The sequence below is a fragment of the Ips typographus genome, linkage group LG8 (assembly GCF_016097725.1).
Source record: "Ips typographus isolate SLU linkage group LG8, UJ_Ityp_2.0, whole genome shotgun sequence".
Classification (NCBI taxonomy): domain Eukaryota; kingdom Metazoa; phylum Arthropoda; class Insecta; order Coleoptera; family Curculionidae; genus Ips; species Ips typographus.
In genome coordinates, this window is record NC_138429.1 from 3,893,307 (window position 1) to 3,906,120 (window position 12,814).

At 33.8% G+C, this 12,814-nt stretch overlaps 4 protein-coding genes across 7 annotated transcripts; 2 read left to right on the forward strand and 2 right to left on the reverse strand.

The window, feature by feature from the left end:
- Positions 1 to 1,029: 1,029 nt before the first annotated feature.
- Positions 1,030 to 5,848, reverse strand: LOC145733135 (uncharacterized protein C05D11.1-like). Of its 2 annotated transcripts, none has more exons than XM_081985811.1 (15): positions 5,755 to 5,848; positions 5,508 to 5,699; positions 5,206 to 5,447; positions 4,946 to 5,155; positions 4,765 to 4,887; positions 4,130 to 4,384; positions 3,812 to 4,078; positions 3,333 to 3,758; positions 3,106 to 3,277; positions 2,802 to 3,047; positions 2,032 to 2,263; positions 1,792 to 1,978; positions 1,437 to 1,738; positions 1,235 to 1,387; positions 1,030 to 1,152 (listed from the first exon to the last, which is right to left on the reverse strand). In XM_081985811.1, the coding sequence occupies exons 2-15, from the start codon at positions 5,677 to 5,679 to the stop codon at positions 1,086 to 1,088; spliced, it is 3,054 nt and encodes a 1,017-aa protein (XP_081841937.1). In that variant the 5' UTR covers positions 5,680 to 5,699; positions 5,755 to 5,848; the 3' UTR covers positions 1,030 to 1,085. The 2 variants fall into 2 exon arrangements, with proteins under 2 accessions (XP_081841937.1, XP_081841938.1); XM_081985812.1 differs by having other exon boundaries at positions 5,508 to 5,686; positions 5,755 to 5,807.
- A 67-nt stretch (positions 5,849 to 5,915) lies between these two features.
- rho-7 (rhomboid family intramembrane serine protease rho-7) lies at positions 5,916 to 7,827 on the forward strand. 2 transcript variants are annotated; one of them, XR_014179123.1, is made up of 8 exons: positions 5,916 to 6,104; positions 6,162 to 6,369; positions 6,432 to 6,560; positions 6,623 to 6,881; positions 6,937 to 7,061; positions 7,267 to 7,368; positions 7,435 to 7,549; positions 7,627 to 7,827. XR_014179123.1 is itself a non-coding variant. In XM_081985836.1 (8 exons), the coding sequence occupies exons 1-8, from the start codon at positions 6,070 to 6,072 to the stop codon at positions 7,715 to 7,717; spliced, it is 1,047 nt and encodes a 348-aa protein (XP_081841962.1). In that variant the 5' UTR covers positions 5,918 to 6,069; the 3' UTR covers positions 7,718 to 7,827. The 2 variants fall into 2 exon arrangements, 1 of the variants encoding a protein (XP_081841962.1); XM_081985836.1 differs by having other exon boundaries at positions 5,918 to 6,104; positions 7,452 to 7,549.
- Positions 7,828 to 7,871: 44 nt separating this feature from the next.
- LOC145733163 (S-formylglutathione hydrolase) lies at positions 7,872 to 9,565 on the reverse strand. 2 transcript variants are annotated; one of them, XM_081985851.1, is made up of 5 exons: positions 9,393 to 9,565; positions 8,731 to 8,936; positions 8,431 to 8,670; positions 8,155 to 8,377; positions 7,872 to 8,105 (listed from the first exon to the last, which is right to left on the reverse strand). In XM_081985851.1, the coding sequence occupies exons 2-5, from the start codon at positions 8,934 to 8,936 to the stop codon at positions 7,929 to 7,931; spliced, it is 846 nt and encodes a 281-aa protein (XP_081841977.1). In that variant the 5' UTR covers positions 9,393 to 9,565; the 3' UTR covers positions 7,872 to 7,928. The 2 variants fall into 2 exon arrangements, with proteins under 2 accessions (XP_081841977.1, XP_081841976.1); XM_081985850.1 differs by lacking the exon at positions 9,393 to 9,565 and adding an exon at positions 9,135 to 9,158.
- A 146-nt stretch (positions 9,566 to 9,711) lies between these two features.
- On the forward strand, positions 9,712 to 12,397 carry eIF2A (eukaryotic translation initiation factor 2A). Its single transcript, XM_081985822.1, has 10 exons — positions 9,712 to 9,956; positions 10,015 to 10,159; positions 10,214 to 10,432; positions 10,492 to 10,695; positions 10,761 to 10,966; positions 11,165 to 11,410; positions 11,498 to 11,682; positions 11,743 to 11,914; positions 11,973 to 12,160; positions 12,217 to 12,397. Exons 1-10 carry the CDS (start codon positions 9,932 to 9,934, stop codon positions 12,340 to 12,342), a joined length of 1,716 nt encoding a protein of 571 aa, XP_081841948.1. The 5' UTR covers positions 9,712 to 9,931; the 3' UTR covers positions 12,343 to 12,397.
- The last annotated feature ends 417 nt before the right edge of the window (positions 12,398 to 12,814 follow it).

Below are 12,814 nucleotides of genomic sequence, written 5' to 3' on the forward strand. Positions count from 1 at the left end.
TATATGTGACAAACCAATTTGCAGTACAATAAATTTAAACAAAGTAAACAAAACACAAACATGTGAGAGTATCATCTTTACCTGAACGTGTTTAATATGTTTTTCCAGATATATTAGACGTTTTTAAAGATTTATGCCCGATGGTGTATTAGAACAAAATCATTTCCACTACCCGTGCAAAATTTGCTAATTTACTTGTGATGTAAATAAGTAATTAACTATTGACTAAAGCAGCATCTATCCTTCTTTCTTCTTCAAGTTAGATTATTCATTTTGTAAAATTTAGTAGAACAAACTACGTTGATGGGAATTTACCTAAAAAACCTAGACTAATCAAACAGATTAGTTATGGTTGTGATTTTTGGACGCCGTTAGAACTTAAAAGTCCCAAAAAACCGTAATGATGATGGTTCAGGTGTAAAAAGCATATGACATACATTTTGATCGACAGCAATAAACAATCAATACGAGAATGTTCACTTCTTGCCGGTTAAAAATTGAATTTATGCTTTCTACATCGCTAAAGTAGGTAAAGTGCCAGTACGTTGGTAGGAACTTTCTACACCCAGTTTTCCTACACTTACGGCTTAAGCAATATCCTGCAATCTCGGTTTCGCATACAAGTTTTCATACAAATTGTGCTGACTTAAATTACGCGTGCAGCAGGATGATTGTTATCTATTTGATAGCAAAAACTGGTATTTTTACGAAACCAGATGTACAACCAGCAAATTTCCACTATTTGAATGCCAAAAAAATCTATACAAATTAGGCAGGCTTGGCTCGTGTAAACTTAATTAGTAATCCAGTCAACTAAATAGTTTGAAATTCATTCTAATGACGTTAAACCAGACTTTTAGCTGGTCGAACAGTAATTTACATGATTTTAATGACATAAAATTACCACATCGTCTCTGATGACGCCCTACAATAAATTCATCAACATAGCAGAAGGTCAACACAAAACAGAGACGGTACAAACATTCGTTTGATAAATAAAAACTTAGTGACATAATGAAACTAGTAAACTTACCATATATGATTTATTTCTGAATAATATACCTATAATATACCTGTTGGCGCTGTTAATTACCAGATGGTTTTAAATAACTTTCTTCCAAAGAAGGATAAACTGATAACTCCAACCCAAATCTGAAATTGAAACTAACCTTTAAAACCCCATTTTTTGAATTTTTACTATGCTTTTCCACTACATAATTAAAAAAATACGTACTTCTTCAACCCTTCTTTAGTATCGTCAATCTTTGCTGGATCAGTTACTAAAGCGGTTTTAGCCTGTTTAGGATTAAACAGAGGGGCAATATGCTTCTCCCCTACTCTATTTAAGTCTTCAATTGTCACTTTATTTAAAGCTTCCAGCAGTTTTCTACAACAAACCTTAAAAACCTGCTATTTCAAATTGTAGTACTTCTCACCTATTATAAGTATAATCAACTCCTTCAAAATAAGACCTTAACGACAGTTCCACAACACTACCAATCGTTTTTTCCTCGTCAATAATACTGAATACCAACGAACTTTTTGCGGACTCAATTAAAGTGCCATCCCACTCTTTTTTAGTTAACTGATTATCGACAATATCTTTAGATTCTTGGTAGGCGCCTATAACATTAGTAGCCCTTCCCAATATAAGATAAACCAGTCCTTCGGACACTTTAACAAGTATTCTGTAATGGTAAGCGTAACCCTTTCCGCGGATTTGCTTCCACATTGGACCCTACAAAATTTAGACAAGAAATTAAATGCTTTAAAAGATTTAATAATACATACTTCGGCCTGAATTAAGTACTGGATATACAGCATAAGAGCCGGTAAGTCAGGATCATCAAAAGAAGTTATGCATTTGGATGTCTGATAATAAAATGAGGATTCAATGCAACCTAACCCAATTATACATCCTGGTATAGGAGCATTATCTGGATTACACAATAGTGTTGAATCGGGGATAGCTTTTAAGCTACAATTTTACTAATATAAGTGTGTTCAATACAGTTAAAAGCACGAACTTACGGTTTCAAATCAGAATTGTCTTGGAAGAAATTATTTAATGGAGTGACCACATCATCAATATTATCCAAACTACCAGCAATATATAAAATAACGTTTTTCGGTTCGGTTAAGATTTTTCTCAATGTTTCCAGTACTTCCAAAACCTCGTTTGATGTCTCACTATTTAATTTTTGGATAATATCGGTCAAAAATTTACTCTGGACAAGTATTCCATTTGAATAAACATTACTTTCTGTAACAATTATTTTGTTTAATATTTTTTACTAATAATCATAATTAGAGATGGCCCAAGGTAATTTTCTCCACATTTCTCCATATTTAATAATAATATTTGGCAGTTGTTGTGTGTATTTAATAATAATATTTGGCAAATGCTTGCTTTTTACCACAATCGAAACATAAAATCTGAAGCATATTGTCTTCAAACTTAATTTGCACAAATAAATTTAAAACATCATATTATTTTGTATTAACGAAATGATAACGATGAATGGTCGGTACTTTCACCTCCGGATAAATGTATTCTTAGGATAATTTCTATAGAAATAACAGAATTGACAAATAGTAGCGTCTGATTTTATGGTTTTTAAGTGAAAACTCTTGATTCAGTCTTTTTTGGCAACGTGGAAAAGCTCAAGAAGCTTCTAATTCGTGTGCTTGCTCCATGGAGCTGTAAAGACTACTTTTACAGTGTGGTTCCTCCAAGAAACACATCTATTTGGCATTTTATAATTTCTTAATCGTAATGATCAAAAAAATATATAACTTACCCTTAGAATACCATAAATTTTTCACTGCATAAGAAACTATTCTTCTACCGCTCCGCTTTGTTTGAGCTACCGCATTACTCATTTTTAATGCGATTACTTTGATTCTGTCTGCCGTAAATTTAGTTTGGTAGAGTAATTCCCGGATCCAGTTCAAGCCTTTCTTGTATTTACTCGCTTCCGCTTGTAATGATATTGTTGCAGTTTGCGAATAACTACCGCAAGTAAATAATCCTCCGGACCCCAAACCTAAGAACCAAAACTAATTTTTAAACATTTGTCTAGGAGGTAGTTACAGATTATTTACCTATCGATGTCCCACTGCATACTGTATCATCATTCAATTCAGCCACTATTTGCTCGTACGGTACAACAACCCCATTTCTATCAACAGGCAATTCCAATAAAGACTCTAAAAGTAACGGTAAGTATATCCTTAAGTTTGATGGTACATTAGATGTGTCCAGAAGAGCATACAACTACGGTTTTAGAATAAATTACTAAGCTTTTAAAGACGTTTTCAACTAGACTTACGTAAACAAAACTAGTCTTCAAATCATCAAAATATGTAAATAACGATGTTTTGGATAAATCTAGTGGTTTATCCTGTTCAGAGTCTGTCCTGTATCGTTTAATGTTATGAAATTTAATAGAATCGATGTTGGGTATGGCCACTGAGGTCAACATTTCGATCGGAGGTTCGCGATCGTTAAACTCAATCGCTTTTTCTAAAATTTCTTTTTGCTTTCTCAGTCCTTCATCTCCTAACTCTTGTCGTTGTTTTTCGATTCGCTCTTTCTCGTCTTTTGCCATTTTTTGTTGCTCTTCCTTACTCGGATAACATTCAATTGAAACGAAATTATTTTTAACAAAATACTCTTCCAGAATGCCAATCCAAAATGATTTAGGTTCTTTAATCAGTTGGTTTAGGTCGTCTAGAGGGTTTACTCTTTGCTCTAACTGCAATAATTCTGTCAGGACACCAGATTAAACATACAATACTTTAAACTTACATCGGCTTTCGTGTTGCCGTACAACATGTGACCAATAATCATAAAAGCAATAGACTGATGAGGACTATTTTCGATGTTGCTAATATTTTCAAGTTTGTATTTATTTATTATACTTTCCAGTCTTTGCATATCAATATCCTGTTCAGACAGTATTCGTTGTAGTTCAGCTTGCAACTTTTCTTTTACCGTTTTTACTTTCGGTAAGGGAACGTCTTGAAATATGATATAAAAACAAGTTTCTGCGTTTTCATATAAATTGTAACATATCTAAAATTTTTCTTTATGATTCCCATAATAAACTAAAGACGCCACACTTACTTTACTAGCGTAAGGATCGTCAATTTCCACGAAAGCTTTGGGTAAAGGAGATACCGAATTTTCGGTAAAATATTTTAGTAGCAAAGAACAGGCAGTTACTGTATACAAATCGGTAACGCATGAAGGTCCGCGCCAAGCCATTGAGTACAAACCATTTTCTTCATCATCTGATGGATATTTAATTGAAAGATCTTTAGATGATTCTAAAGGAGGCAGGGGTGATTGCCAGGGGCGTTCGAATGGTCCGCGAGCACCCTGTATAATCCAGCCAAAATTACAGAAAATCCAGAAAACACCCATTTGAAAAAATATATTGTTAAAATCAGATAAGGAATTAGTTTTATGGTTGGATGCTTTTCTCTGATAGCAAATATTGGTAGACTATTCTGTTAATCAATATTTAGCCTATTTTCCATTAAGGAAACACTAAACAGTGAAAGTGAAATAAAATCTGGCAGAAGTAATTGGGGGATATTTAGAATAAAGGAAGTACAAGAGATATTTGAGACATTCTGGCAAATCACAATTTTATAAAGCAATATGACTTATAGTCCCTGAAAATTAACCTTAATATAAAATAATTTTTATTTCCTGATAAAAATGAAAACATTTTGTACAAAAAAAAAAAGTTTTACCTTTGAAAATATTTGTTGTTCCAAAGGTTCTAAAGCCTTAAAAACATCAATAGGACTAATTTGTCCTGCTATGATAATTTTCAAATTTTCAGGCCTGTAAAACTGTTTGTGGTATGCCCTCACCTAAAATATTAACACACTTTTTTTTTATAAAACATACAAAATATAAAAATTAACACACTTTATCATTGTTGGTAGACTCTCTCAAATTTCTCATGATACCTCCAGTTTCAGATGAATAACCGCAGTGACCTGGATAAATATTTCTGGCAAGGGCTAAGTGCATTCTAGATTCAGCTGAGTTTTCCCTGGCCTGCATTTCACAGTACACCACACCAGCATCTTCACCATCACCAGTAATGTGATGCACTTCAGTGGTGAAGCCTTCTTCCTAATCCGGGAGCTATACTACTGCTCATACAGTCATTTAACAAAACTTACACTAAGAACAGGATATAAAATATGCTCTAAGAATATTGGCATTAAAGAGCAAAAACCTTCAGAACCAGCTGTTTCCATAGTATAACATGTATGGTCAATATCAGTCCAGGCATTAGTGCCTGATGCCAAACATCTGTTAGCCAACAAATCAAGGACACCTTTATAAGGGTAGGATTCACTACCCAAAAATATAAGGTGTTCCAGAGTGTGGGGTAAACCATCATCATCAAAAGCTTCAGTGGCTGAAACATTGACAATGGGGTTTAGGAAGGATTAAGCTGGATTGTAATGAAAGTAACAACCTAAGCAAAAATAACCATTAACAACCGGACCATCAACTTGTGCAATACAAACCGTAAGACCGGTTTTCTTTGAAATGTATTCAGAAACAGGAATTCTATCAAAAGCTTTCAAAGAGTAGCACAACTCAAAATTTCCTGTAAAAACATTGGGAGTGCTATCTACAGGAGGCATTGTTCAGCTGTTAACGGCACCTAAAAATTATCTATTTGTGTAAATCATATGATGGAATTAAGTTTGAATACTTACTATAAATATTATTTAAATATCTTGAGTTTATTTAAATGGTTTTGACAGATTTACTTTCTTGGAAATTAGATAGGTTATTCTATGAATTCCTCTTCTTTTTTAGATGAAGCAGTGTTGCCAAATCATAAGGAAAATTAAAAAAAGAAGTGCATTAAACAATCAGTTAGCCATTAACCACAAATAAAAGTGTCATTATTTTATTATTACAATTTCATTTTTTTAGTAAAACAAATAAAAAAAAGTTGTAAAGCTTATAACAAAAACTGTCCAAATGTAAATACATGACAAATTCCGCTTGACTATAATTGAATTAAAATGGCCTTAAATCAAATAGGTCGTCTATGGACGTGGTAATGCAGACTAGACAGATTGTGTCAGCTAAATTAACAAAAACTACAAAATTTCAGTTCGGCAAAGTCTCTAACTTGCCAGACACCTTGCACAAGATTCAGTAAACATGTTAGGAACTTTAGAAAAGGTCGAAACAACGTCCGACCGGAAGAAGATGTTAAAGTTGATAAGGGAAGTTTAGAGACCCCATTCAGTAATCTTCAAGTAGCAAGTGGTGATTTAAATGTTGGGAAATTATGGAAGCCTTTAGCTTTCACCGTAGGAGTAAGTTGGTTGCAATAGTGATTAAGACAATGTTTGTAAAAGTGTAATTTAATTTAAATTAGTTTTCTGGGGCTACATTTGTAGGTTGTGCAGTATGGGAATATGAAAACATGAGGGCACACGCAATTAGTATGATTAAAAGGCCTATAAAGTTTTTTAAAAAACAATCTGAGTATGGGTTTGATAAATCTGTAAGTTAATACCAATAACAACCTTGTAGTGTTAACTGAATTGCTTTGTGATTGTTATACAGAATTCATTAATAAGGGAAGTTAAAAAATGGTGGAATTCTCTTACACCTGGACAAAAAGTGTTTATGCCCATTTGTGCACTTAATGTGTTGGTGTTCATTGCTTGGAGAATACCAAGAATGCATCCATTCATGTTAAATTATTTTGCATCTAATCCTGCAAGTCCACATCAGTGCCTACCAATGTTTTTGTCAACTTTCAGTCACTACTCAGGGTTCCATTTATTAGCTAATATGTATGTTCTTCATAGTTTTAGTACAGGTAAAAACAAACTTCAAGCCAATTGTGCTATGAAGACTTAAATATATTTTTGTAGGGGCAGTGCACAGTTTAGGAAAGGAACAGTTTTTGGCTTTATATTTGGGTGCTGGAGTGATTTCAAGCTTTACAAGTTACATGTACAAAATTATAAGAAAACAACCTGGATTATCTCTAGGAGCTGTAAGTATAGTTTGTATTTTTGGTAAAATTTAATATTTGCGATAATTGGTGGCAAGTTTAAAGAAATGTATGGTCAACAAAACAATAATATAATAATAGCCTGGACTTTCCTTTATCTTCCTATTTTTAAAGGTTTTTCTCTCAATTTTCTATTTATTAAAGTGAATATAAGATTTTGGTTTACTATTATAGACATTTTTTGCAGTCTGGTTCCATAATGGCAATTCTGGGATATGTTTGTATGCAGTTTCCAGAAACTCAGCTTGGCATAATCCTTCTACCATTTTTTACATTTTCTGCTGGCACAGTGAGTGAAAATTTCCTTAATTTTTTTAATTAATTGAAAATCAATTATGGTTAAACATTTGGAAAGTGTCTGGTTAATTACAGGCAATCAAATTTATTGTTGGACTTGATACTGCTGGCGTTTTAATGGGATGGAAATTCTTTGATCATGCGGCGCATTTAGGCGGGGCGGCAACCGGAATGTGAGTACTGACTTAACAAAATTACACAAAGAAGCTGTTTTTTTAGACCCAAAATTGTATTGTTATTTTTGTTTTAGTTGCTGGGCATTGTGGGGCAACCAACACATTTGGCCAATGAGAGAACCAATTTTAAGATACTGGCATCAACTACGAGGCTCAGTCAAGTAACACTGGAGTCAAAATAAAGTTACTAACAACTTTTACAAACGTTAAAAGATACCTTTGTTTTTTCTTTTTAGTTTAATATTCTTAAATTATTAAATGAGAATTTATCTTAAGTTGATTTTTCTAACTTATCCTAAAACCAGACAAATGAAAAACATTTATAGTGCAACATTTTATATATTTGTGTAAAAATTTAAGAGAGACGTGCCACAACTCAGTTGTTTAAATGTTTAGAGTGATATTCAATGTGTTCTCCAATAAAGGAGGCAATATAAAAATAGCTGTGATTATACCCTTCTCTTAATTTCAATATTGCGGGGACTCCGACAGTTTTGGAAGCTTCAACCAACTTTTCTGGGTTCAGTTGAAACAAGAACTGATCAGCTGTTCCCTGAAAAAAAGCCAGAAATTACCACTGAAGTGACACTTCTAGATCTTACTTGATCAATCAGTAATTCCAAACTTGGACCTTTGTATTTTTTAACTAATTCCGTAGCATCCCATTCGCTCCACTTGCCGCTTTCTTGAGGTCCCAAATAACCGGTGAAGGCTTTTATACCCCAGGGACAAATAGAAGGATTGCAAATGGGCGCAAACCCGGATACGGATTTAAATAAACCTGGATTTTTTAAGGCTAGAATTAAGGCTCCATGACCACCCATACTGAAAGATAATTTAACCCTTAACTTTTACAACAATATCTCTACAAACAGTACCTGTGTCCCATAATAGATTGTTTATCTGGTTCCACATTAAAATTACTATTAACAACAGGGATAAGCTCCTTTAATATGTAGTCGTACATGCGGTAGTTTTGCTTCCACGGCTCTTGAGTGGCGTTCAAATAAAACCCGGCGCCTACCCCAAAATCCCAAGATTCGGAATCACCTGGGATGCTAACTCCGCGTGGAGAAGTGTCCGGGTTAACAATTACGACACCGTATTGAGCTGCATATCTTAATAAAGTGGTACAATAGAATAGAACTCAGTCAGGGTCATCCAAAATAAATAAAAACCTTTGAGCGCCGGCCTTTTCGATAAAATTTGCTTCAGAACAAGTGAGACCAGAAAGCCAGTAAATAACTGGAAGTTTCTTGTTGTCAGCAGCTGCTGGAAGGTAAACTCCAAATTTCATGGTACACCCCAGTTCTTTGGATTCATGGCTGTACACCTTTTGCCATCCTTCACAACTTTTGTTAGCTGACACTTCTGTTAAAGCCATCTGAAATTTTAAGTTAGGCTTTAACTGCAAATATTACTAAATAGAAAAGCTCTTTTATTAGCAGATTTGCTAATGAGCTAATGAAGCAAATTGTCGTCAAGAAACTTAAATTTGCTGACTATATACTCTCTTTTCAGAAGTTAACTTTTTTCTTTAGTTAGTGTTAAAGGTTTTATAGCACTAAGCCAATTAGACTACCTTGTGCATTTTATAGGATCAAGCACACTTTATGTTGGGACAGTTATAAATAACTATCCCAGATAATATTGCTGTCCTTGTAATGAAACCACTTGCAGCAAGTTGAAAGTTGATAGTCACTAGTCAGTGAAGCATAAAAAGCATTCAATGCCAACGTGATTCCCTATAGCAACCAGAAAACACCTTTCAATAAATAAAATAGCAAATTATTGATTACTTAAAAAATAGTTGGAAATAATTAAAGAAAATCAAACTTACCTTGCTCAAGTAAATGCAGGAAAACTAATTTTCAAAAGCTTTGCAGAGCTGAAATGACACAACTTTAATCGACACTAGTTTGTGCATAAAATAACAATTATGACGTTGTTATTAATTTTATATTACAAGATTGGAAACACTTTCTCACACACACACAAAAAATTAAAGTGTTTACAAAAACAAATTGTGCAATAAAAAAACTAGAATTAAAAGTGATAGATAACAGCTGATTGCTGTAAAGTTGGTTGACTAACCACTGTATAAAATGATTAAAAGGAAGAAGAATCAAGTAGATTTTTTTAAAAAGGAAGAATTAACCTAACCTGATTGACGCTCTCATTTGTGGAAAAACACCACATTTTTCTATAATTCTGGTTTAAATTTAATTCTTCTGCAATTAAGCAAGTGATATGCACTTGCATATTGTGAAAAAATGTGTCTTTTAATTTCCCAGTCGAACACATGGAATTTAAATCAACATTTTAACTTATCTGTTAGTTGAAAGTGGTAGAACTATTGGATTTTGTGAACAGCACAGAATGGATTCCTCAATCCCAATTTTCAGTAAGGTTTTTGGGCAATGTTTTTATGTAGTAAAACTTACAAATATTGCTTTATTCAGCTCGTGCCTCAAGTGGAATAACCAGCACTCTTGGTCCACCAAGTTTGAGGGTTTTTGAGAAAGTGCCAGCAATTCAGAGCAAATCATGCCGCAGTATGTTATTCAGTTTGGATGGTGCTTATTTTGCATATGTGGTAGAATCAACGTAGGTTTTCTGATAAATTAGAGTTGAAACTAAGTTTAATCCAAAAAAATTAAGGATTACTGTCTTGGAAACTGATACCTGGACAAATGTAGCTCAAATCATCAATACAAAAGCATATCACCTTGCTTTTTCACCTAAGAACACCTACCTTATGAGTTGGGAACCATTTACTGTGAGCAATGCCAATCCAGAAGGTAGCCCTAATTTAAAAATTTATAAAACTGATGGAGGAGAGCTTGTAAAGAGTTTTATACAAAAAAAGCAAATCAACTGGTTTGTTATGATATTTACACTAACTGTATTGTGGTTTATAATATTTTATTAATGCTCAGGGAACCACAGTGGAGTAATGATGAGAAGCTTTTCACCAGACTGGTAAACACTGATATAGTTTTTTATGAAGACTGCAACTTTGAAAAAATTGTAACCAGACTCTCTGGCCATAAAGTGGTGTCTTATAAACTGTCACCCAATGTTGGTACTTATTTTATTGTTTGTCATACTTTGGGTTCACCAGGACAGCCTTCATTTGGAAGGTAGTTTTCTTTAATAAGCTGTCAAACCTATTTCAGTCTTGAAATGTATTATTAAATGAGTTTAGGTTGTACAAGTACCCTGAGAATCAGCAAACTATTGCAAGTAAAAGCTTTTTCCAAGCAGACAAAGTGGATTTTATGTGGAATTCAAAGGGAAATAATGTACTTTTACTTACTTCTACTGAAGTTGATAAGACTGGAGGTTCTTACTATGGAAAACAAGGTCTGCATTTTATGGGGCTGAATGGACAAACATCAATTGTTACTATGAGTAAGTAAAAATGCTTGATTAACTCACATTAGAAAATATTTAGTAATAATAAAAAATTTGGGGTGTGTAGTTTTACTGTATTTTTGGGTTGACAGTGTTTTTTACTAATATTTGACTGACATTAATTGCCATAGCTGTCTGCCCTTTAATTTTCTTAACAGTAGACAGTTTACATATTTTTGTAATAAAAAATTTTAGGTAAAGAGGGACCAATTTACAGTGTACAATGGTCCCCTAAAAACCAAGAATTTTGCGTTGTTTACGGGTTTATGCCGGCAAAAGCCACAATTTTTAACTTAAAATGCGAGCCCTGTTTTGAACTGGGCACCGGACCACGAAATAGCATTTATTACAATCCGCACGGCAACATTTTATTGGTTGGTGGATTCGGCAATTTGCAAGGTGAAATCGAGTTTTGGGATGCCGTCAACAAAAAGAAAATCGGTATGTGTGATTTGTTGAGCCTTTTCTTGACTTAAAAGTTGTATATTTGCATGTTTAAATTACTGATATTATTGTAACCACTTCAAGGTAATTGTCAAGCATCAGATACCACTTCTTTGCAATGGGCCGCAGATGGGCAACATTTCTTAACCGCGACTACCTCTCCAAGGTTGAGAACAGCCAATGGATTTAAAATCTGGCATTATTCCGGTTCATTGCTCTACGAAAATAATTGGCCTAAAGGTGAAGAGCTGTATGAGGTTGTTTGGAAGGTGATTTCCACACAAAAACTAGGTTTTTACTCAGTTAGTTAAAACTTAATGTTTCTTTAGCCTTATCCAAAGTTAGCGTTCAAAGAGCCTCAAATCTCTGACAAGAAAGTTGAGGGAATCGCGCCCAGTCAGCCGCAAGCTTCGAAACAAGCTTATAGGCCGCCATCTGCACGCAACAAGCCCGTAGTGCACTTTAAATTGCATGATGATGAGGAACAACCCCACAAAGTAGGCAAGTATTTTCCTATTTTTTTATTGAATTTGCGGTAATAATTTAATGTACATATTAGGCGGCGCTAACGCACCGTCTAAAGCCGCTCTGAAAAATAAGAAGAAAAGAGACGCAAAGAAGGCTAAACAAAACGAAGATGGTGATGGTGTTGATAAAGAAACTACTAGCACTCCAGTGGTCAGTAACGTTAAAATTGATCTGACCGGAGATCCGGAAGTCGACAAAAAGTTAAAAACTATTAAGAAGGTAGGAATGTTCACCATGTTTGATGGGTGATAATTGTAAGAATTTTATTTTTCTAGAAACTGGACGCTATTGAAAAATTGAAGAAAGACAGAGACGCCGGCAAAACTTTAGAGGCAAATCAACTTACAAAAATTCAAGGTGAAGCAGAACTACTTAAGGAATTGGAACAATTGACCATCTAGTTTAAACATAAACTATAAACGTTGATTTACAATGAATAATAAAGGATTTAATTTTTGTTTGCTGTACTTTGCTCTTAAATAAATACAAATTATTAACTTTTCATACTCACCCTCTGGTTGCTGTAGGTATCTGATTGTTTTTCAGTCAGTTTTCAGTGCGCTTCAACCTGATGCAACTAAAACTGACTCTTAATCGAAAACTATAATATTGGGGACACCCAATCTAAAAGAAAATACTTGATTTTAATGATTAAATTAAATTTTGGGAAGTATTCTACAATTTTTTGTTTTGATTAGAGCACCAGCCGCCATTTTACTTCTACTTAAGTGAAATGACACTTGACAATTTACGTTTCTTTTAACGCTGTGTTGCCAGTAATTAAAATCACCATATTTAAATTAAAATTTAACGGTTTAAAGCAGTTAAAAAATTGCAATTACTTATATCTGATTATTATACATCAATTTTTAC

Excerpts from the sequence above, each read along its gene's own strand:
- LOC145733135 (XM_081985811.1), bottom strand. The coding sequence starts at position 5,679 with ATGCCTCCTGTAGATAGCACTCCCAATGTTTTTACAGGAAATTTTGAG. Across the intron at positions 4,079-4,129 it reads ACGATCCTTACGCTAGTAAA|ATATGTTACAATTTATATGA; the intron begins GTAAGTGTGGCG and ends GAAAAATTTTAG. Across the intron at positions 1,979-2,031 it reads GACAATTCTGATTTGAAACC|CTTAAAAGCTATCCCCGATT; the intron begins GTAAGTTCGTGC and ends GTAAAATTGTAG.
- rho-7 (XM_081985836.1), top strand. The coding sequence starts at position 6,070 with ATGGCCTTAAATCAAATAGGTCGTCTATGGACGTG. Across the intron at positions 6,105-6,161 it reads ATAGGTCGTCTATGGACGTG|TTCGGCAAAGTCTCTAACTT; the intron begins GTAATGCAGACT and ends ACAAAATTTCAG. Across the intron at positions 6,561-6,622 it reads AGTATGGGTTTGATAAATCT|AATTCATTAATAAGGGAAGT; the intron begins GTAAGTTAATAC and ends ATTGTTATACAG.
- LOC145733163 (XM_081985850.1), bottom strand. Across the intron at positions 8,671-8,730 it reads GAAAAGGCCGGCGCTCAAAG|ATATGCAGCTCAATACGGTG; the intron begins GTTTTTATTTAT and ends CACTTTATTAAG. Across the intron at positions 8,378-8,430 it reads CAATCTATTATGGGACACAG|TATGGGTGGTCATGGAGCCT; the intron begins GTACTGTTTGTA and ends ATTATCTTTCAG.
- eIF2A (XM_081985822.1), top strand. The coding sequence starts at position 9,932 with ATGGATTCCTCAATCCCAATTTTCA. Across the intron at positions 10,160-10,213 it reads GCATATGTGGTAGAATCAAC|GATTACTGTCTTGGAAACTG; the intron begins GTAGGTTTTCTG and ends AAAAAAATTAAG. Across the intron at positions 11,915-11,972 it reads GGAACAACCCCACAAAGTAG|GCGGCGCTAACGCACCGTCT; the intron begins GCAAGTATTTTC and ends TGTACATATTAG.